This window comes from Prionailurus bengalensis, chromosome E2, assembly GCF_016509475.1.
Source record: "Prionailurus bengalensis isolate Pbe53 chromosome E2, Fcat_Pben_1.1_paternal_pri, whole genome shotgun sequence".
Classification (NCBI taxonomy): Eukaryota; Metazoa; Chordata; class Mammalia; order Carnivora; family Felidae; genus Prionailurus; species Prionailurus bengalensis.
Genome location: NC_057352.1, coordinates 2,266,302 through 2,289,328, shown reverse-complemented (window position 1 = coordinate 2,289,328; position 23,027 = coordinate 2,266,302). Strand labels below are relative to the sequence as shown.

At 50.7% G+C, this 23,027-nt stretch overlaps 2 protein-coding genes and 2 long non-coding RNA genes across 7 annotated transcripts in view; 1 reads left to right on the top strand and 3 right to left on the bottom strand.

Annotated features, from left to right (window-relative positions):
• SMIM17 (small integral membrane protein 17) overlaps positions 1 to 11,911 on the top strand; it is a 38,342-nt gene extending 26,431 nt beyond the window's left edge. For 3 of the 4 annotated variants that reach the window (XM_043600103.1, XM_043600102.1, XM_043600104.1), the window contains 2 exons: positions 1,328 to 1,563; positions 3,107 to 4,303. In XM_043600103.1, the coding sequence (XP_043456038.1) occupies positions 1,401 to 1,563; positions 3,107 to 3,903 (960 nt within the window). In that variant the 5' untranslated portion in view covers positions 1,328 to 1,400 and the 3' untranslated portion in view covers positions 3,904 to 4,303. Of the gene's footprint in view, positions 1 to 1,327; positions 1,564 to 3,106; positions 4,304 to 10,159 lie in introns of those variants that run through there. The other variant, XM_043600105.1, reaches the window with a different exon arrangement.
• LOC122494725 lies at positions 2,214 to 5,667 on the bottom strand. The gene is made up of 3 exons (XR_006300265.1): positions 5,430 to 5,667; positions 3,081 to 3,318; positions 2,214 to 2,811 (listed from the first exon to the last, which is right to left on the bottom strand). It is a non-coding gene; the product is annotated as an uncharacterized LOC122494725 (long non-coding RNA).
• On the bottom strand, positions 6,927 to 15,551 carry LOC122494723. The gene is made up of 3 exons (XR_006300263.1): positions 13,749 to 15,551; positions 13,243 to 13,285; positions 6,927 to 6,975 (listed from the first exon to the last, which is right to left on the bottom strand). It is a non-coding gene; the product is annotated as an uncharacterized LOC122494723 (long non-coding RNA).
• Positions 15,552 to 17,029: 1,478 nt separating this feature from the next.
• On the bottom strand, positions 17,030 to 22,910 carry ZNF835 (zinc finger protein 835). The gene is given in 4 exon segments (XM_043600077.1): positions 17,030 to 18,546; positions 18,549 to 19,077; positions 21,538 to 21,628; positions 22,542 to 22,910. Coding segments are annotated over 2 exon segments (1,653 nt in total). The 5' UTR covers positions 19,030 to 19,077; positions 21,538 to 21,628; positions 22,542 to 22,910; the 3' UTR covers positions 17,030 to 17,374.
• Between the last annotated feature and the right edge of the window lie 117 nt (positions 22,911 to 23,027).

Sequence of the window (23,027 nt, the reverse complement as noted above, 5' to 3'; positions counted from 1 at the left end):
TTGTCTTAAAAAAATTTTTTTTCACACCAGGTGTCTTTGATTCTGACTCCAAACATGGTTCCCATATGCATTTGATTGTGGAGATGCTAATATCTCTTTGAATCTAGACTGTATTCCCTGTGGTTTTAAAATTTGATGTAACAAGTTTTATTTGTATAAACCTGATCAAAGAAGAAAATGCTTTGAAAGGCTTTTTTTTTTTCCTCCACACCAAGAGAACTTATTTTTTTATTTTTAATTACTATTCAGAGCGCCTGGGTGGCTCAGCTGGTTGAACGTCTAACTTCGGCTCAGGTCATGATCTCATGATTTGTGGGTTTGAGCCCCGCGTCAGGCTCTGTGCTGACAGCTCAGAGCCCGGAGTCTGCTTCTGATTCTGTGTCTCCTTCTCTCTCTGCCCCTCTGCCTGCTTGTGCTCTGTCTCTCTCTGTCTCAAAAATAAATAAAACATAAAAAGAAAATTACTATTCACGAGGGCATTCAGTAGGTTAATATAACACAAGGTTGATGACACATGCAGTTTCCTAGAATAAGAACGTAAACCAGCATTAGAGTCTCAAAGGGTTACACCACGTAGTTCAGGCGGCTTCTTGCAAACAACCTTCTGAATTTTGGGTTGACAAAGTATATACAATAGGAATCTTAAGGAGTATTTTTTTTTTCAACGTTTATTTATTTTTGGGACAGAGAGAGACAGCATGAACGGGGGAGGGGCAGAGAGAGAGGGAGACACAGAATCGGAAACAGGCTCCAGGCTCTGAGCCATCAGCCCAGAGCCCGACGCGGGGCTCGAACTCCCGGACCGCGAGATCGTGACCTGGCTGAAGTCGGACGCTTAACCGACTGTGCCACCCAGGCGCCCCTGGAGTATTTTATTTTTAAATGTTTATTTATTTTGAGAGAGAGAGAGAGAGAGAGAGCGCACATGCACAGGGAAGGGACAGAGGGAGAGAGACAATCCCAAGCTGGCTCTGAGATGTCAGCGCAGAGCCCTACATGGGGCTCGATCTCAGGAACTTTGAGATCATGACCTGATCTGAAATCAAGGGTCAGAGGCTTAACCCCCTGGGCCACTTAGGCACCACGCTCTGCCCCCCACCTTGAAACTGCTATTCCCTTTCTTGCTTCATTGGTCTCTGGAGCACGTACTATCGTGTGGTGCGCTGTCTGGCTCTCTCCACCCCCACCCCTGCTGGAATGTGAGCCCCACAAGAGCAGTGGGCTTTGCTTCCATCACTGCACTGTCTCTGGCACCTAGAAATAGTGCCTGGCACACAGGTGACACTGTAAGTGTTTGCTGAATGACTAAATGTTTGTCGGTCCTCAGGTTCTGAGTCCTGTGCCCAGGAACCCAACGGGAACCAGAGGAGAAAGACGAACTCGCCCCGCCTCCCGGGAAGATGCAGAGCCTCAGGCCTGAGCAGATTCGGGGGCTGCTGGAGCCCGAGAGGGCCAAGACGCTGCTGCCTCGGGAGAGCAGGGCCTGGGAGAAACGTGCCACCCCCACCAAAGACTGGGTGGCTGTGGAGGTCGGGGCCACCGGCTGTGATGGTGACGAGAAAGGTGAGGGGCGGGGGTCCCATGGGAGGTTGGCGGTGGGGTGGGGAAGACACAACATTCCTTAACATTCATTCAACAAATGTTTATGGACCTTGGGTCCGTCAGCTTTTGCTGTGGAGCGAGTCGCCCCAAAACTCAGTGGCTTAAGGCAACAGTCATTTCTCTGCTCACGCTTCTGCAGGTCAGCAGGATGATGTGGGCTCAGGGGACCGCTGGCTGGCTTCCCCAGCCTGCATCTGCACCTGTGGCCACAGCGAGCTGGCGAGGCAGCTGGTCGACCCCGGGCGTCTGGCTGGCTTGACGGTGCTGACTTTAGGCTGCTTGTTTCCTGCAGGCCAGCCCGGGCTGGTTCTCACGAGAGTCGCCCGGGCCAGCTCGGGGTCAGTCTCAGGAGAGTTTTCTCTTGATTGCGGGCGAGAGAGGAAGGGCCTCCATTCACAAGCAGTTTTTTAAGCTGTGCTGGCAACCCACTTGCTTAGGGGCCGTTGCTCAAAATAAGCTACTTGGTCAAGTTCAGCATCACTGAGGGAGGGGACCGCCCAGGGGTGTGGATGCGGGGATCAATGAACAAGTTGAAGGCCCTTGGGGACGAAAATCTACCACAAGCATGCCCACTGTGTGCCAGGATCTAGCGGCAAACAAGATGGCCACAGTAGAGCTCAGATTTTAGTGGAGAAACCGACAACAAACAAGTTTTGAAATAAGAAGCCAGGGCCACACATGCAATGACCCTCCGTGGCGACAAGCTTGCTGTGTTCCAGGAGGTTATGGTGACCAGAGGGAGAACGTTGAGTTCTTGCTGATAGAGGTGAGGAGGGGTGGACTAGAGAGACACCAAGGATAATGCCTGGGGTTTGGGCTCAAGCTGTCGGACAAGGGGTGGTGCCATTTGCTGAGACACGGACCCCCGAAAGGCAGCCCCGCAGCAGAACGGGGACTGGACCTTCTACTGGGGCAGGGTCCTCCCTTCTCCCAGAGGGGAGGAACAGCCGCCCGGCAGAGGCGTGGATGCTATGGGTGTCCGTCCTGGTAGTGGGGAGGGGGTTGGGAGCTCCTAGCAGGGCCTGGGTGCAGGAACACTGGAAAATGTCGATCTTTGGCCTGACCCCCAGTTCTCACCAGCTAAGGAGTGAGAAGGACGTTGATGTCCTCATGTGGGGAGTTTGCTCCACCAGGGGCTGGAAGCTGGGGAAGCCTGCTTCATCCTGGTTTCATTCCGTGGATTAAACCTCACTGGGTTTTGCGGGAGGCCTGGAGAGAAGGGACCGTTTTACCCATTTGACAGGTGCAGGAACAGAAGTTCTGGTGGCAGATCACATCAGGTGACCCGCTTGAAATCTTCCAGGTAATTACAGAAACAGGACCGGAATTCAGGTCTCCTGTTCTCTCTGCCCTACCTGAACCACGTGGGCCAGAATGTGTGCGCATGCGCCACGTGCCGTGGGAAGTCAGGAGAAAAGGGACAGGACGCCAGGTGGGGCGAGCAAACAGAGCCCACCCCAGCCAGTCTGGTCACTCACTCCTGGCTCCTTTCTCCTTCCCTCAGGTCTGTCCTCTCAAGAGACCGGGCTGGCCCAGGAGTGGACCTCGGCGGACGTAGATGACGGGTCAGAGGACTCGCAGGTATGTTGGACGGTTCCTTCCTCTTTCGCAAACCCCCGCCCTGCAGATCTCAGTGGGTCGTCAGTTCCTTGCCTCAGAATTCCTCTGCCTCCCGAAAGTCTGTTTGGGGAATGTGAGCCCCCAAGAAGCCTCCCCCTGGGAACAGGACATATCCCTGTGGTAGTCAGACATGTCACGGAGGGTGTCCATGTGATGTGTAGCTCCATCCACACATACCCCAAAACCTTCACTCATAAACTCAAAGTAAACCGTTCATTCATCTGTCCCCTCATTCACCCACCCAACCTTTCATTTGCCCGCTCATACATCTGCCCGTTCCACCCATGCCTCCATCCGCCCGTCCATTCATCTACCTCATCTGTCTGTCCACTTATCCATCCACTCACTGATCCTCCTATCCGTTCACATTCCCACCTGTCCAGCCACCCATCTATTGATTCACGGACCCATTGTATCCATCCACTGCCTGCTGGCCGTGGTCAGGATTTGGTTACTGTTCACCCACCCACATGCCTACCCATCCGTCTGTTCATCTCTGTCCGTCCGCTTGTCCACTCACCGATCCACTCAGCCATCCGTCCGTATACCCGTCCATCCACTAACCACTCCCTGGGTTTTAATCCCAATAATATTCGTGAAACCAAGCAGATTTATCAAGCACGTTCCTTCATTGAAACACCTAATGTTTTCTTTGGGGAACATAAGACATCAATATGTTAGATATTAACAATGGTTCTTTTATTTATTCATTTATTTTATGCATTAGGAAAATCATACAACCACTCTCAGCAACACGAGGGTCCCATCTCCCAATCATCTGTCAGAAATCCAACTGAGATTAGTTTAAGCCAGGAAAGCGATTTACGGACTCACACTGAGGGGAGGGAGGAAACCATGAAAGGGCAGAAACAAGTACTGGCTACAGTGGAAGGCTCAAAGGAAGAAGTTAACGATGTGGGCCTAGAGGCTTATTCTAGAATATTCTGGAGATAGGGAAACAACAGACCTCGGGTTTTAGGGGTAAGAATTTATAGAGCAGGGAAGGAAACATATTTTCCTCCGACCAGGCAGAGGGAACAGCATTTGCAAAGGCACAGAGGCATGATGTAGCATGGCATAGTTGGGCGGGGGGGGGGGGTATTGGACTTGAGGGGAGAGCAGTGGGGGATGTGGGTGAAAATCTGCCTGCAATGAGGTCATTCATTCATTCCACAACTGTTTCTTGAGCACACTATGTGCCAAGCAGTGTTCAAGACACTGAGGCACAACAGTGGATCGGATAGAAATGGCACCTCCCTTCATTGGACTTACAGTCACTGAGGTAGACAGACAATAAGCAAAATGAGTGGCTAAATTACAAATCGTGCTGGGTGGTAATAAGTGCTACCGAGAAAAATAAGGCAGGAAGGGGGTTCAAGAGTATGGAGTGGGGTAGGAGTTGCCATTTTAGGAAAGGTGTCCAGGGAAGTCCTGAGAGAGAGATACCGGAGTAAAGGCATGAAGGAGGTGGGAGAGTGAGACTGGCAGGTGTCCACTGGGAAGAGGTTCTAGGCCGAGGGGCACAGCAAGTGCAAAGGCCCTGGTGTTGGAGTGTGCCCGGCACGTGTGCGGAACAGCAGTAGGGGTCAGTTGGCCGGAGAAGAGTGGGAGAGTAGGAGGAGACAAGGTCCTAGAGGTGATGGATGATGTAGTGTCTGTCGACCATGGTAAGAATTATATTTGGTTTTTACTCGGAGTGCAGCGAGAGCTATAGGAGAGCTCTGGACAGAGGCGGGAACTGTTCCAGCTTAGGTTTTAACAGGAGCCCTCTTGCTGCCAGGTTCCATGCCACGGGGGTTGGGTGAGCCTTACAGGCAGCGGGGAGCCATTCAAGGGACTTGCGGATACACAGAAGTCTCGCTGGTAGCCCATGTGGAAGGAAGGGGGTTGGATGTGGTGGAGGGATAGGTGTGGGAGCAGTCAGGAACCTCCAGGCAGGAAACAAAATGGGTGAGAATGATTCACCTTGTTGCGTTGTGAGCCTGACTTGATTCTTAGTGCTTCTCATTAATTCATTTATTCACCAACCTTCACTATCTCTCGCTATCAAGTCCCAGGCCCTGTGAGGTAGTTAGAATGGCCCCTCTCGCTTAAGATAAGGAAACTCTCAGAGGGCACTGTAAGGGCAGGGGAGGTGCCTAGAGGCCTCTGCAATAACATTCATTCGTTTGTTCATTCATTCATTCACCGAGCCATGACCCATTTACCTGCACTGATGGAGCATTATGCTGGGGGGCACCTCTCATTGGCAGGCTGTGGGTCCTGCATGGACACAGTCTCCCTCCTGTGGGACCACAGACCATTAATAATAATAACAACAGTAGTCAGGCTCCACAGCCCTCCCCATGAAGCTTTCTCAATTTATTTGATAATCTTTTATTTTTTAATATTTATTCATTTTTGAGAGAGCAAGACAGAGCTTGAGCGGGGGAGGGGCAGAGAGAAAGGGAGACACAGAATCTGAAGATGCTCCAGGCTCAGAGCTGTCAGCACAGAGCCTGACGTGGGGCTTGAACTCATGAACCGTGAGATCATGACCTGAGCTGAAGTCAGATGCTTAACCGACTGAGCCACCCAGGCGCCCTTTATCTTTTAACAGTTCCTTGAGATAGGATCTATTATGGTCCTGTTTTAAATATGGGGAAACTAAGGCACAGAGAAGTTAAGCAACTTTCCCTAGGTCACCCAGCTTGTAAATGATGGAGCTGGGATTTGCATCCAGTATGTCTCTTGACCATTTTAAGGTACTCTACCTGTCTGGGACTTGGTCCTCCCCCAAGGGAAGACTAGGGATAAGGAATAAGGGCCTGTGTCCATCCCACGAATCAGATGTCACTCCACCTCTCATAGGGGGAGTGAGTGAAGGAGGGGAAGGAAGGAGAAGAGTTACTTTCCTGACATTTCCAAGAGGGCAGAAGTTCCCCCTCTGAGGCCCCACAGGAAAGTAGGGAGGAGAAAATGGTCCCATCACTCTGTCCTGTGAAATGCAAGCATTTGTCACAAATGCAAACCTCATCTAAGTGTGTGAGGTTAAGGGAGAAATGCCAAACCCCAGAAATAACTCCTAGTGGGTAAAAGTTGCTGTACTGACAGAACTTGTCTACACCATCAGAAGTCTAAATAGTGTTAGCTTTGAGAGGGGTTAGGTGAAGGAGGGAGGGAGTATGAGAGGGGAGGAATTTGGGGCACAGAGGATGATGTGCTTCTTGTTCTGGGAGCTGGTGACATGGGCCACTCACCTTCCGAGGATTCATCAGGCTGTACCATTAGAATGTGTGCACTTTTCTCTTTGCATATTGTACTTCAGCAAAATGGTTTTTATGTTTTTTTTAAGTTGCCATATATCCTAGTAGACATTCTTCCCCTTAGAAGCTGAGACTGGAGGCACCTGGGTGGCTCAGTTGGTTAGGTGTCCAACTTTGGCTCAGGTCATGATCTCATGGTTCGTGGATTCAAGCCCCACATCGGGCTCTGTGCTGACAGCTCAGAGCCTGGAGCCTGCTTCGGATTCTGTGTCTCCCTCTCTCTCTGCTCCTCCCCTGCTTGCACTCTGTCTCTCTCTCTCTCTCCCCCTCTCAAAAATAAATAAATACAGGGGCACCTGGGTAGCTCTGTCGGTTGGGCGTCCAACTTTGTTTGGTCCAGGTTATGATCTCGCGGTCTGTGAGTTTGAGCCCCGCGTCGGGCTCTGTGCTGACAGCTCAGAGCCTGGAGCCTGCTTCAGATTCTGTGTCTCCCTTTCTCGCTCATGCTCTGTCAAAAATAAACATTTAAAAAAAAACCTGAGACTGAATTGGGATTTTTGTGCAAGGGATTTATTGAGGGAGTGTGCTCTCAGGGGGAAGCTGGGTTTGATTGGGGGTCCAGCCTGGGCCTGGTCCCACAAGGAACTCTGGAGCATCAACAGTCCTTGTTCTCCCCTGAGCCAGTGGGGAGTCTGTTATACTCTATCCCTGGGTGCACGACTGTTGGGGGTGAGCGTAACCGCCTGTGTAATTCTCTAGGGAGGTGGATCCCATTAGCAAAGGGCATTTCTAAGAAGGGGGCAATCATAAACCTAAGTGATAAACCAGAAAGTTAGCAGCCCATATGCACAGCAGCTGGAAGAGAAACAAGAGAGAACCAGGTGAGGCACTGGTGGGTCTATTAGCAGTAGTATGGTGTGTGTGTGTGTGTCTGTGTAAAATTTTTACACTTCAGATGACCTGTACTTACGTTTTCTTAACTTTGTACTCTGCTTAAAAAAACTGTCGTATTTCCAACAAAATGCACAGATGAGGGAGTGTGCACACATATATATGCCCATGTAACATCCCAATGAGCACTGCCATTATCTTAGAAGATACCCTCATCTTCTTTTCTGATCTCTGTCCCCCACCCTGAGGCAACCACATTTCCGATTTTGCCTCATATAGATTAGTTTTGCCTATGGTTAAACTTCATGTAAATAGAATCCTACAGGAAATCACATACATTTCTTAAAACCCAAAAAAGATTATAGCAAAATGCTTACCCTACCATTTGGTATTTTCATAATATAATAGCTTTCCATATGGATACATATTGATGTCCTTTGTTCTTTTGTATTTTACTTTTTAATGTTTGTTTATTTTTGAGGGGGGGGGGACAGAGAGAGGGAGACACAGCATCTGAAGCAGGCTCCACGCTCCAGGCTCTGAGCTGTCAGCACACAGCCCGACATGGAGCTCGAACTCAGGAGCTGTGAAATCATGACCTGTGCTGAAGTCGGATGCTTAACTGAGCCACCCAGGAGCCACTGTTTTTTTTAAATTTACTTTTTACAGCAGCCAAATATTCTGTAGTATGCTCTGTCATGACCATTTCCTCAACTGATGAATGATCAGGTTGTCGCCGCCGCCACTGAATAATATGTATTTGTCAAGTTGTCCTCCTAGTCTATAGCATGGGTTATGAGGAACTTCATAAAAACCCGTATTCTCTGGGCCTATCCAAGATCTGCTGAATCACAAAATCCGAGGGTGGAGCCCAGTTATTTGAAAAAGTCACCCAAGTTTTTCTGATGCTCTGCCAGGCTTGGGAGCTGCTTCTGTGGTTTATTTTCTCCAGGATGTAAAGGGGAGCTTTGAAATGTGATGGCATCCAGTAGGAGACAGCAGGCTAGAGGAAGAGTTAGTCCTTTTCCAAGGATTAGAGATGTAAATTCCATCAATGATTTCTAATATGTTGTAACATTTCATAGTATATGCTGTTTCTCTTCTTTTTCAGGTTTTTTTTTTCATGTCCCCACTTTCTAGATAACTCATTATGTCATATCCATTCCCCAGACTTCTCTGATATTTTTATTTTTTATTTTTTTATTTACTTTTATTTTTTAAATTTTTTTTCAACGTTTATTTATTTTTGGGACAGAGAGAGACAGAGCATGAACGGGGGAGGGGCAGAGAGAGAGGGAGACACAGAATCAGAAACAGGCTCCAGGCTCTGAGCCATCAGCCCAGAGCCCGACGCGGGGCTCAAACTCACGGACCGCGAGATCGTGACCTGGCTGAAGTCGGATGCTTAACCGACTGCGCCACCCAGGCGCCCCCATTCTCTGATATTTTTAATAGTGGTTGCACTAAACCCATCACTAATTTGAAGAAGAATTGTCACCATTAACCATTCTGTCTTCCCATCCTTCATCATGGTAGGTCTTTCTATTCATGTATTCATTTGACAGATATTTACAGAATTCATATTCTGTGTCCGGCACTGTTCAGGCACTGGGGCTACAGTCATTAGCAAACCAAAGTCTTTGCCCTTATAGGGAGTGGAGCAAAAGAAAAGCTGGGCAAGGGTAGTTCTGTGGTTTTCTGTGGGAAGGTATTGGGGTGTACAGTTCTGAACACAGTGATGAGAGAAGCATTTTTTAAGGAAGTGACAAAAACTGAGTGATGGGAGATGTGACAGAGAAAGCCTCACGGATACTTGGGGAAAAAGCATTTCAGGAAGAAGAAACCATAAGTGCAAAGGCATGGAGACAAGAGTGGCTGGGGAAGAGTGAGTAATGCATGGAATGACTCCAGCTTTGGAAGGAGCACTCTGGCTGCCCCATGGAGAAGAAATTGGGGGTTGGGGTAGCATCAAGAGTGATGGTGGCTGTGACCAGGGTGGAAGCAGTCAGCTTCTGGATTTATTTTGAAGGTAAAGCCAACAGCATTTGTTGATGGCTCAAATGTGTGTGGTGACAAAGAAAGAAGCATCAAGAAGGCCACAGTTAGAGGCCTGGAGGGGCCGGAAGGAGAGATATGAGGAAAACTGCATGAGATTTTTTTCTTTTTAGTTGGAGGAGGGATATTAGGGTATTTGGGATATGTAAAGTTTAAGATGTCCATTAGATATCTGAGTGGAGGGGCACCTGGGTCGCTCAGTCAATTGAGCATCTGATTTTGGCTCAGGTCATGATCTCACAGTTTGTGACTTCAAGCCCTACAGTGGGCTCACTGCTGTCAGCACAGAGCCCGCTTTGGATCCTGTCCCCTTCTTTCTGACTCTCCCCTGCTTGCACTCTCCCCAAAAGAAATAAATATTAAAAAAAAAAAAAAAAGATATCCAAGTGGAGATGGCAAGCAGATGGTGAGATTTATAAGTTAGGAATTTAGGAGACGGGTTGGGTCATACACACACACAGTTGAGGTCACTGGTGTATAGATGATATTTAACACTGTGAAACTGTATACGTCATCTTGAAATTTTTCATCACATGTATTCTGATCTTTCCTGTGATACAGCATAGGTGTATTACTTATTTTTGTATATTTATGTTATATCTGGTCACTTCATTGTACAGTTGTGAATTCAGCTTTTCAGTTGATATATCATTTCATTCCCAATCATGCAATCACATTTTCCTGCAAGAAACAATGGTGGCCCCTCCATTTCTAATATTTATACTTTTTTTTTTCTTCTGTTTCAGGGCTTTGTGGAGTGGTCAAAAGCTCCACAACAAACGACCATAGTCTTGGTAGTGTGTGTCCTGTTTTTGTTCCTGGTTTTAACAGGGATGCCTATGATGTTTCACATTTAACTATAATGGTGGCTATTGTTTTGAAATAAATGGCCTGCTTCTTAAGGAAATAGTTAAAAATCAGGAATAGTATTGAATATTAGCAAATGCCTTTTAAACATCCATCAAGATGATTTTTTTTTGTATTTACCCTTTTGTTATGAGGTTTTACATTATTTCATTGAACTTAAGACATCACTGATTGTAAAACACATATTGCTTTATATACCACTGAGAAAGAAAAAACATGCTTAATTGTAAGATGCTACCAGCTGGAAGATGTATCCAGACTTCAGAGACGATGAAAAAATGTGCAATTTAGGATTGATGAAATCTGGTAGATTTCTTAATATGAAATCCTCTTTGTATTCTTAGGGTTGTGGTACACTAGTCTTTTCAGATATTGAATCTTATTTCTTGATATTTTATGTATGATTCTTCACTCTATCTTCACATGTAAGATTGGTGCTATCTTTGTCAAGTTTTGGTAACATGGCTAGGCTTGCATCATTGAAGGACATAACCTTTATTGCTTTAGAATAGTTTCTGTAACTTAAGTATCACTTCCTTGACATTTTGAAGAAATTCACCAGTAAGGCAATCAGGGCCTGGAGGTATGGAGAGGAAGTTTCAGCTGAATTCTTGGGCGGCTTTCTCAGTTTCTTCTCATGTTACCAGTTTATTATATTTCATTAATTTTGATGATTTATAGTGTTTTTTATGCTTAGAAAATTCTCCATTTCATTGAACTTTTCAGATTATGAATACCATTCTATAATTAAATGAAAATCTTCTCTTTATTTTGTTCTATCTCCTTTTTTCCTTTCAACTTCTGCTTGTGGGTTTACCCATTAGTTTTGTCAAAGTTTTATCCAGTTTACTATTGCTTTTCCAAAGAACCAGCATTAGAATTCATGTATATCCATATTTCTCTAGTTTGTAATTTGTTTTTCATTAATATGTATTAGGCTCATTTTTTATTTCTATACCTTGTCTGTTTTTATGTTGAATAATTCATTTATAATCTTTTTTTACAAAATTATTTGCCAAAATAGTATACTTAATAATAAATATACTTCTGATTATAGCCTTGGCCACATTTTAATTTGATAATTTGTGTTCCTGTTTGTTGTTGTCTAAATGTTATATTGTAGTGTTTATAAAGAGTGCTTTGAAACTCTGATCAGGTTTATTTAAAAATAGTTTTACTGATTTACTGCACTGTGAACAAAGAATGTGGCCTCTAATATATATGCTTTCAAAAGCTTTTTAAAAGCTCTTATTGTGGCCTACAACGTGTCCAGTGTTTGTACATGTTTCACGGACATTTAAGACGAATGTGTATTTTCAGTCTGTAGAATTCAGAATTCTACATGTCTGTTAATGAATTCAGTCTTATCAATGATATTGCGTAGGTTCATGTGTTAATTTTGGCTCACCTTATCTGTCAAAAACCAATAAGGTTATGTGAAAATCTGTTAGTATGACTATGTTTGTCAATATATTTTGTATAAACTTTGCTTTATGTGTTCAGTCACTACGTAATTTGATGCATATGAGGTACAGCACTGTTATGTCTTTGCCAATTAAAGGGTATACGTACACCACCAAGCACAATGCCGGGCAATAGTAGCCATGCAATAAACACTAGTTTAAACCTGATTCTGAATCCTTTGTGAAATATAAAATGATTGTCTATAAACCAATTTAATCCCGAGGCTTAAATTTTACTTTGTCTATTAGTGGTTGGTATTTCCATCCTGTTTTTTAAATTTGTGTGTGTGTGCACACGTGTGTGTATTTAGACCCTTCATGTCGTTTTGATAGGATTTCCAATGGCCTCTCCAGGTTTGCCAAAAAAAAATCTGGGCAGGTATAAGTATGGGATTCTGTCTCCCCATAGTTCCCTCCAGCTGCCTGCATCAAAAAACAAGCAACAATCGTCCCTTCAAACAGACACAAGCCTCAGCTGTTACATTCATTACGATTTATCAGTTGCAAGTAACAGCAGCCGATTCAAAGGAGCTTAAGTTTGTTAATGATCAATTACTGATTCATGTTACACCAAAGCCTGGGATGAAATTGGCTCAATTTATAGCTGGTTCCCGGGGCCTAAAAATATCACTGGGACTTTTCCTCTCCACTGACCTCAGAGTTCCACTCCCTTGCAGGGGTGACCTTCTTTTTCTCCACTCGGCTGGGAGGATGGCTACCACCACCACCCTGTTCTACGTGGCAAAGTGGGGGACATGAGATAGATTCTCCTCACACCCTCACCTCCCAGCCCTTCCCTGCCACAGGAACTGGAATCTTGAAATAAGGGAGAGAACAGCAGCTGGAGGCAGGAACTAGCTGTCCCAGGAGTGGGCAGAGCATAATGGACTGCAGCAGGACAAAGGTAGAAACCGGGAGATGCCTGCGGGGACCGTGCCAGATGTCCCGAACGGGGGGGGGGGGGGGGGGGGGGGGGGGGGGGGCTGCTGTGGGGGCTGTGGGCTGAGATTCGCTCAGACCGTGCCACGTGCCTTAAATTTGTGGGATATTGCAAACAGTCATGATAATATAAACCATAAAAGCAATGGCCCTTCATTTGGGTTCTATCACGTGCCAGGAACCACATTTCATTGATGACAGAAATATCGACTCGCACCCCTGATGGTCTCTTCTCCATTCGACAGCCAGATACATCCCATGACACCATAATTAAGACCATTCACAATCCACCCACTTCAGCAGGTAAAAGCCAAAGTCCTCACAGTGGCCGTCCATCCCTGCAGTAAGGGCTCGCGCTCGCACCCTCCATTCCAGGCGCGCGGCCTTTGCTGTTTGAACAAGCCCATCACGTGCCTGCCACGTGCCTGCCTCGGGACCTTGGCACGGACTGTGGAATGGACCTCTGCCTGTAATGCTCTTCCCCCAGACGCTCACGTGGCTCCCTCACCTGCAGTGCTCGGCTCCCACATCTTCCCCCACCGTCCCCAAATAACACTTACCTCCGCAGGTGATTCTCCTGGTCTTCAGCGCCTGTATCACCACCTGACAATTACAGGTTAACTGATGGTTAATTGATGGTTAATTGAGGTTCTGCTCTGTCCACCTCCTCTGCCGGGTCTCCCTGGAGGAACTGAGTTCTGGGAAGGTTGAGTGGGGGAGGGGGGCTGCAGAGTTCAGCCTGCATTTCTCAGGAATTCCCTGCACGCCAGCCTGTGGGACCCCGGTCCCTTCCGACCCCCTCCCCTATGCGCTTGAAGCTGCTGGGTTCTCCCCTGGAACAGGACACGCTGGCCCCAGGGTAGCATCTGCATACAGTATCTGGGGAACATAGTGGGGGACGGAGGATGTCAGGTAAGTTGGCAACTATGGCAAATCTAAACCGCTAAGGCAAACACTGGCACGCCCGTGGCTTGCGGGAGCCGTGGGAGCGGCTTGGGGCTGGCGGGCTGGCTGGCTGACTGCGCTGCCGTGTTCCCGAATGCCAACTCCCTTCCCTCTTCCTTACCAGTAATTCCGAAAGCTCTGAACAGGTATTTTCGGCAGCTCCCCCTTCCGGGGCTCAGCTCCTTCACGGCTGTGGACTCAGGGCACCGCTCGCGCGCGCCACTCTCACTGCAACAGGAGGGACCGCGGACGCGCCCGTCCTCCCGGCTACGACTCTCGTCGCGCCCGCGCCCACCCTCCTGCGTCCACCCTCCTGCGTCGGCCCCGCAGCACAGCCCACCAACCTCCCGCGGGCGGGGCCAGCTCGCGGCGTTACGCCAGGCGCCTGCGCACTGCACCTAGCCGGCTCTCGTTGAAGTCTTGGCAGAAGGGCTCAAAGGCGGGACGCCGACCCCGCCCACACCTCGCCCGCACCCTCCCCCCTCTCCCCCCGCAGAGCCGGGGCATCCGCAGCCTTGGCGTTGCGGAGGAGCAGTTTCCCTCGGTCTTTGGGGTGACTGAACTCAGGCTTATGTCTGTAAACTGGGCTCCCATTCCACATTCATCCCTTCACGCAGCACTGCCTGAGGGCCTACTGTGTGCCTAGCGCCTGGGCTGGGCGAAGGTCAGAAGGAGGAGCCAGACCGTGCAGTCCATGCAAGACCCTGAATGGCTCTAGGGTTGCAGCTGGACATGGTCAACCATTCATTCAGTCACTCAGTATTTCCTGAGGACCTACTGTGCGCTGAGGCCTGAGGTAGGAGATGTCTGGGGCATAGCCATGAACCGACTGTGTCGTCCCTCCTGACCGTGAATAACTCCTGGCCTGATGCTGCGATGTGTAACTATTCAGCTATCTGGAGCTACTTAAGGACCTACTGTGTGCTAAGGCTTGGGCTAGGCAAAGTTGGGGTCACAGGAAGGAACCAGTATGCATGTTCTCTGATCCAGGACTGGTGCTGAGGATGTTTACTTATTCATTAATTTACCTGGCCTATTAATTTAGATCTCCGGAAGACCCACTGTGTGCTGGTGCTTGAGCTGGCTAATGCCTGGGAGACAGGGGGGCACCGAATGTGTGGCCTCTGACCCTGAATGATGCCAGGGCTGATGCTGGGATGTACAACTAGTCACCCAGTCTTTCATGAGTACCTACTCTATGCTGGGGCCTGAGTGATGTCTGCAGCACAGAGGAAGCGCAAACACCAGAAGTCTTGACCCTGCAGGGCAGGCCAGGGATTTGTCACTCATTTATTTATTCACATGAGATTCCCTGAGGACCTACTGCTGCCAAGGCCTGTGCAGGTAACGCCAGAGCGAAAGGAAAGGCACGCATCTCCTCCGAGGCCCCTCACCAGCTTCCTTGCTAGGACTAAGAGCTGAGGAAGCTGGTGGGCAGGGAGACAGATGTCTCTTTACACGTCCGTGTGGCTGTTTTAATTTCTCTCCTCCTTAGTTATACACATTAAAGATCATTTACGTTTGAGGTATTTTCAGGGCTTGGCGTTATTTTCTGATAATTTACATCACCTTTTCAGGGCCCAAGGAAATCTGAATATGGACTGGACACTGGATGATAGCAAGAAATTAATGTTTCACTGGGTGTGAATGATACTGTGGTTGTATAGAAGGTACTTTTGTTGTTGTTAAGAGATGCAGCCTAAGGTATTTAGCAGTGAGATCCTGTCGGTAATTTACTTTAAAATAGACCAGGAAAAAAAAATAGGCATTTTCATGAAACTATTTTAAAAACAAATATATATCATAAAATATGGTAAATTTTGTTATAAAAGCACTTTTAGGTATTGCGTTCCTATTCTATTAAAATTGTTTCTTTTCTTTTCTGGTTTTGAGAGAGAGGGAGGAGCAGAAAGGGAAACAGAGGGAGAGAATCCCAAGCAGGCTCTGCACGGTCATCACAGAGCCCTATGTGGGGCTCGAACTCATGAACTGTGAGATCATACCCTGAGCCAAAATCAAGAGTTGGACATTTAACCGACTGAGCCACCCAGGCACCCCAAAATTCTTTGTTTTTTAAGGCAGTCAACGTGGATGGGCATGTGGGGATATATTGTACATTTTGTATAATTGAAAAAATCTCATAAAAATTCTTTATGTAGGGGGTTCCTTTTTATGCAGGGGGGATTATGTTATGTTGTTATGATATGTTCAGTTATGTTGTTCCATGACACAGGACCATTTGTTGGTCAACCTTGTAAAAAAGGCATTCGTAACTGAAAAATATTTTTGTCATTTTTTTTTCCTGGACCTGAAAAAATCAGTGAGATCAAAACAAACATACGTGATTCTCTACCTAAGAAATCTTACACCCAAACTTTGTGAAATGATAACATCCGGTGCTTCCAAATATAAAATAAATAAAAGGACAGAAGCTGTGGGTTGTATGCTACTATCTGTGTAGAAAGGTATACTGTACGTCTTTATAGCATGTTTATACATATAAGCAAATACCCATATTATTTGCTATATATGCATAGATTATGTTGGAAAGATACCAAGAAACTCAAGAATGGTTGCCTCTAGGGAGGGGAACTTGGTGGGTAGGGGGGATGGAGGAAGACAGGGCTAAGATTTTTTTTCACTTTGTTAACTGTGGACCGAACAAATGTTGTCCATAACAAAATTTCCTAAAGACCATGCTGTAGGACTATAACTTATTTCACGGTGATAGGTGACTGCGTTAATCATTCTCACATTTCACACTTCTAACCACATGGTTGTACACTACCCATGGGCCTGGCTATAACTCTTGCTTTGGCTAGTGGGTCTACACACAAACTTGACATAATCAGGGGCTTGAAACTCTGCTTGTGTGCCCACTCTCTCCAAATCCCTGCTACTGTCCTGAGTGCACACCCTTAGAGTCTTGAGGAAGGCAGCAGAGATGGCCCAGCTGAGCCGTCCTGAACAGCCACCTCCATCCAACCCTCAGCTGACCACAGATGCGCCACTGAATCTAGCCAAGATCAACTGGGCCTAGTCCAGGCCAACAGAAACCCCCACCATGGGAAATATATTAGATGGACAACTGAGGTCTGGATGCTTCGTTACACAGCAACAGCTAACGGACACAACCATTAAAGTCAGGATTTTGATGGTGGGTGGGTGGGGGGCACAAGGCTGGAGCAGGGGAAAGTGTTTCCTCATCCTAAAAAAGGCTGGGGTGCACTCTGAAACTCACCCTTTGCAGGTCAGGGGAGAGGCAAGTCTCTTCTAGAGCTTTTCCTTCTCTGGATGTCTCTGGCTCGTTCTAATTTTGGAACCACTGTTTCAGTCCTAGGATCCATACTTCTTCAGACCCCGCTTCCTTAGTCAATATGCCAACTTGAAAGGAGCCGAGCCTTTTATCCAATTAAATTTATTGAACAAATGCCTACGTGATCATCAAATCTTCGACCATTCAAAGGCTAGCTAGAGACGCACAGACACTTCTTTGGGTCTACTTTCGTGGGTCGCATTTATAGTTCCGAACCAGGAGGCAGAATGTGTGTGTTGGGGGGAGGGGCAGTCCGGCAGATGCGGAGTCCAGTCCCGGCCCTGTGACCTCCTCCCTGTGTGACCTTGGGCAAGTCCCCGGGCCTCCCTGAGCCTCGGTTTTCTCACGGACGAGTCGGGGAGGAGAAGGTGCCTCCCCTTGGTGCCGAGCGGTCGGAAGCGGGGTGGAACAGTGCCGGGCGCGGTGCCGGGTCAGAGGTCCCCGTTAGGCATCAGCTCGTCCTTCTGCCGGTCTGTGGCACTCTGTTTGGGGTCGCTGCCGCCGCCTGGCTCCTCCTCCCGGGGGGAGCCCGGGGGCCCCGTCGGGTGCGGCAGCGGGGTGGCGGGGTGGCCGCAACGGGCGCGCGGACAGGGCCTCCCGTCGGCGTGCGTCCGCTGGTGCCGAATGAGCGCGGAGGAGAAGCTGAAGGCCTTGCCGCAGCCGCCGCACTCGTAGGGCTTCTCGCCCGTGTGCACGATGTGGTGCTGGATCAGGTAGGAGCGGTTGCTGAAGGCCTTGCCGCACTCGGGGCACGCGTAGGGCCGCTCGCCCGTGTGCGTGCGACGGTGCAGCGTCAGCGACGAGCCCTGGCTGAAGGCCTTGCCGCAGTCCCCGCAGCGGTAGGGCTTCTCGCCCGTGTGGATCTTCTGGTGCTCGAGGAGGGACGACACGTGCCCGAAGGCCGCCCCGCACTCCGGGCACCGATAGGGCCGCGCGCCCGTATGCACGAGGCGGTGCTGCGCCAGGTGCGAGCGGTTGCTGAAGGCGCGGCCGCAGTCGGCGCACGCGTACGGCCGCTCACCCGTGTGCACGCGGCGGTGCTGCGCCAGGTGCGACACCTGCGTGAAGGCCTTGCCGCACTGCGCGCACGCGTACGGCTTCTCGCCCGTGTGGATGCGCCGGTGCTCGGCCAGCGAGGCGCTCTGGCTGAAGGGCGCGCCGCACTCGGGGCACGCGTACGGCTTCTCGCCCGTGTGCACGCGCCGGTGCTGCGCCAGGTGCGCGAGCTGCGTGAAGGCCTTGGCGCACTGGCCGCAGGCGTACGGCCGCTCGGCCGTGTGCGTGCGCCGGTGGCGGATGAGCGCCGAGGAGAAGCGGAAGGCCTTCTGGCAGCGCGCGCACGCGTACGGCTTCTCGCCCGTGTGCACGCGCTGGTGCTCCAGCAGGGACGAGCGGTTGCGGAAGGCCTTGGCGCACTGGCCACACGCGTACGGCCGCTCGCCCGTGTGCACGCGCCGGTGCTGCGCCAGGTGCGTGGGGCGCGCGAAGGCCTTGCCGCAGTCTGCGCAGCGGTGCGGCCGCTCGCCCGTGTGCGTGCGCCAGTGCGACGCCAGGTAGGAGCCCTGGCTGAAGGCCTTGCCGCACTCGGGGCACGCGTACGGCGCTCGCCCGTGTGCGTGCGCCGGTGGAGCGTCAGGTGGACACTCTGGCTGAAGGCCTTGCCGCAGTCGGCGCACGCGAACGGCCTCTCGCCGGTGTGGGTTCTCTGGTGCAGGGTGAAGGCCGAGCAGTAGCTGAAGGCCTTGCCGCAGTCCCCGCACGTCCACGGCTTCCGGGGGCCGCCGCCTCCTCGCTCCTCCTCGCCGGAGCCCGCCCTCTTCTGCTTCGGGTTCTTCCTGGGCGCGCCGCGCCTCTGGGGCCGGCCGCCGGCTTGGGGCAGGGGAGGACTCCGGCCGGTTCCCGGCACCCCGCCGAGCTCGCCCCGCTCCTGCACACCGTCCCTGGCGGGCTCTTCCCCGGGGGCCGTGGCCTCTTGCTTCAAACAGCTTTTCTGGTTCTCCTGCCGGTCCTTGAACCGACCCTCTTGTTCCCGGGATTCCCCCACCTCGGGGCCCTGGGGGGTGGCCACGCTCGAGAGTCCTTCCATCGCTGCTTTCTGAGCCACTGCCTTGTTTTCACACCTTTGTCCCTGGATCTGAAGGAAAAGAGGAGAAAAACCAACCAGATGGGTTGGACAAGGCTTAGTGCAGGGTCTCAGCCTCCACACTGCTGATGGTTTGTTGGGGGTGCTGTCCTATGCACTGGAGGGTACTTAGCAGCATCCCTGGCCTCTACCCACTGGATGCCAGTAGCACTGCCCCAAGTTGTGACCACCAGAAATGTCTCTGGACATTTCCAAGTGTCCCCTGACTGAAGATCACAGACTTAACTGAAAGCAATTGTATTAAAAAAAAAATTTTTTTTTAAGTTTATTTATTTTGAGAGCGAGCGCAAGCAGGAGGGGCAGAGAGAGAAAGAGAGAATCCCAAGCAGGCTCCAAATGGTCAGCACAGAGCCTGACATGGGGCTTGAACTCACGAACTGTGAGATCATGACCTGAACTGAAATCAAGAGTCCGAGGCTTAACCCCCTGAGCCACCCAGGCGCCCCTGCAAACAATTTTAAAAGATCTTTGCAAAAACATGAACCTGACAGCTCTTAAATATAGCCTTGCAACTTGGTGCTCTGGACCAAATCATGTCCCCTCCAAATTCATAGATCAGAGCCCTAACATGATAATGTCTGGAGGTTGGGCCTTTGGGAGATAATGAGGTTAAATGCCCGCCTCCACCATGAGATTGGTGTCCTCATAAGAGGAAGAGACCAGAGCTCCCTCTCTCCACCATGTGGGGACAGAGTGAGGAGGAGATTATTTGCAAGCCAGGAAGACGGTTCTCACCAGAACCCAGGCCAGGCTGATGCCCTAATCCTAGACTCCCAGCCTCCAGAACTATGAGGAAATGAATTTCTGTTGAAGACACCCAGTCTGCAGTACTTTGTCATGGGTCTCTGAGCTGAGGGTTTTTTCTTTTCTGGAGAAAAATCGTACACAAAGGAACAGCTAGCTCCCAAACTCTATGCATAATATACTGCCGGTAGGAGCGTGCACTGGAAAAACCACTGGCATTTTCTAGGAAAGCTGGAGACACATGTCCCCAGTCCCCCAGTAATTTACATTTTCTGGAACATAAGCAAGAGAAACATGCACACGTGTACCAGGAAGCCCGTCCAAGGTTGTGTGTAACAGCCAAATGCTAGAAAACAGTCCCACTGTCCATTAACAAGGGAACGAACAGGCGTATATTTATACAGCGGAGTATCGCACGGCATAAACATGAGTGACCGCCAGCTGCCCAACGGCTCAGAACCTCAAATACAGTGTTGGCAAACAGTTAAGATGCACAGGCTGTATCAGGTAGGATGTTATTTAGGCTGAAAAACAGGCAAACACAGCCATCTACGTTTTAGGGATTATGAACACGTGGCAAAGGTTCATTGCTACACCCTGGCCCTGGGGCCCAGCGGCACTGCTGGTGACAGACTCAGAGCTTAGGCCCCTCTGCAGGCCTAGCGACTCAAAATCTGCTTTTTATGGGAGCCCCACGTGATTCGTGGGCATGGGAATGTCTGAGAGGTGCTGGTCTTGGCCCCTCTGACACCGACTCGGGAGTACTGTTACAGCGGTAACAACCAGCCTCCGCTGAGCACAGAGCCGTATGCCCAGCCTTCTTCTTTAAAAAAAAATTTTTTTTAACGTTTATTTTTGAGACAGAGAGAGACAGAGCATGAATGGGGGAGGGGAGAGAGAGAGAGGGAGACACAGAATCGGAAGCAGGCTCCAGAGAGAGAGGGAGACACAGAGAGAGGGCTCCCAGAGAGAGAGGGAGACACAGAATCGGAAGCAGGCTCCAGGCTCTGAGCCATCAGCCCAGAGCCCGACGTGGGGCTCGAACTCACGGACCGTGAGATCGTGACCTGAGCCGAAGTCGGCCGCCCAACCGACTGAGCCACCCAGGCGCCCCAAGCCTTCTTTAAGCTCTTGCCACGAACTAGCTCACCTGCTCCTCAGTAAAGCTCCCAGAACTGGCAAAGCTAGAGCCCACGCCTGGGCCACCTGGCTACGGGGCTTATCCTCTCCGACACCCTTGCCTGCCCTGGGCTCATACTCTCCAATATAGGCCTCCCTGCTGCTCCTCAAACATTCCAGGCATGCTCCTCACTCAGGAGCTGAGTCTGACTGGCCGTTCCATTTGCCTGGAACCTTCATCCCCTGAGGCGAGGCCTTGTGGAGAAGAGAGACTAGATCCAGAAATGAAGGAGTGAGTGATCTGGGCTGTGAGAGCAGCAGGGGCGAGGGTCCCGAGCAGGACCATGGCTGGGGCGACAGAGGAAAAGCAGAGGGGCAGGGCAGTGGGGGGAGGGGTGGAGAACAACTGAGGCAGCCGGCAGGTGGGATTACGGATGGCAGTGGTGAGGGTCACATGAAGCAGGGTCTGTGTGCAGCGGTGAGAACTTGGCTGGTGGGAGCTGGGCTAGGCCTGGCCCAGTTCCAGAACCGTCTCCACAGGCAGCTGTCAGGCCCAGACAGGCCTCCACACAGGGCCGTGGTACCCACCTTGTGGTCTTCAGAGCATCAGATCCTGTGTGTGTCACTCAAGTTGTGGCCCCTGCTCTGGCCACCATGCATCAGTGGGTCCAGACCACATCTGTGAGAGAAAGAAATGGGAACCATGAAGGAAGATTCTGGGGCCGAGGCGTGTGTCACCACAGACACATGCACAGTCATAAGTGTATGTCATAAGTGGGCAGAGCATCACACGTGCCCAAAGTCATGTGTGCTGGGTCTCCCCCACGTGCAGAAACGCAGTGACCCCAAGGTTGCCCAGTGTCTCCTAAACACATCCCGTGATGCCTGCATAGACCTCCACATGCACAGTCATGTTCAGGCACACAGAACGGCCAGCTCCGGGATGGCAGACACACCCATCGAAACGCTGCATTCAGCTGCACACCGAGACACACGTAGAATCACACACTTCGCACCTAGGAGAACACATTCCACATGTGCCTAAAGTTACCCATGGGCACAGGTCTCCAAATGCAGACACACAATTAAGCGTGCTGCGGCCCCTGTACAGGCACAGCCGGCAGGCTCAGTCATGTGCAGACACACGGTGACATGGGGGACGTACTCACATGCAGAGTCACACGCACAGTTACATACTCACAAGGGCACAAACTGATGTAGTCACCCACATGCAAACACACAAGGGCCGGACTCACACGCACGGCTCACACCTGCCTAGGCACACAGGTACAAACACGTTGCATGAGGGGCGGACTCACACGGAGAGTCACGCACAGCTGCATGCGCACAAAGTTGTGGAGTCGCGCACGGGCAAACGCAGGGACATGCGGGGCGGGACTCACATGTACAGGGACACGCACAAGGCCACACACCTGCACTGACACAAAGTTCAGTAGTGACACACGTGCAAAGGCAAGTGCACAGGCGGGGCGGGATTCGCATACACACAGCGCTGGAGTCACGAACACACAGCGACAGAGCGACACGGACACCCGCGCGCACACCCACTCGCGCTCGCGCAAACCACGCACCAGTGTCCTCGACTCCCGGCACCGCCTTCGAAGGCCTCGGAGGCTCCCCGCGAGCTCGGTGGGTTTGGGTCAGGTTCTCCTCAGTCTCCGGCCCTACCCGGCCGAGGCGAACCCCAGTAACCCCAGGTCCCACGGTGGAGCGGACGAGCAGGCCTCACAGGTGACCACGGCGACCTCCGCGGGTGGGCCAGAGCGCCAGGCCCGAGCGGACTGCGCTTGCGCACCGGCACAGCTACATCCCGCGCGCCGCTTCCCGCGAACTACAACTCCCAGAAGGCACCGCGCCGCTGCGCCGGCGTCCTGGAAGAACCAGTCCCGGGGACGCCTGCGGGGTCGATGCTCAGGGGTCGGTGTGGCGTCGGTGCTCAGACCGAGCTCCGCCCGACGGGGCCGGAACTCAGGGTGGGGGGCGGAGCCAGAGATATGGGGTTGGAACTCCGCCTCCTCAGGGGAGGGGCACAGTCCGCAGGCTTAGGGGAACAAAAG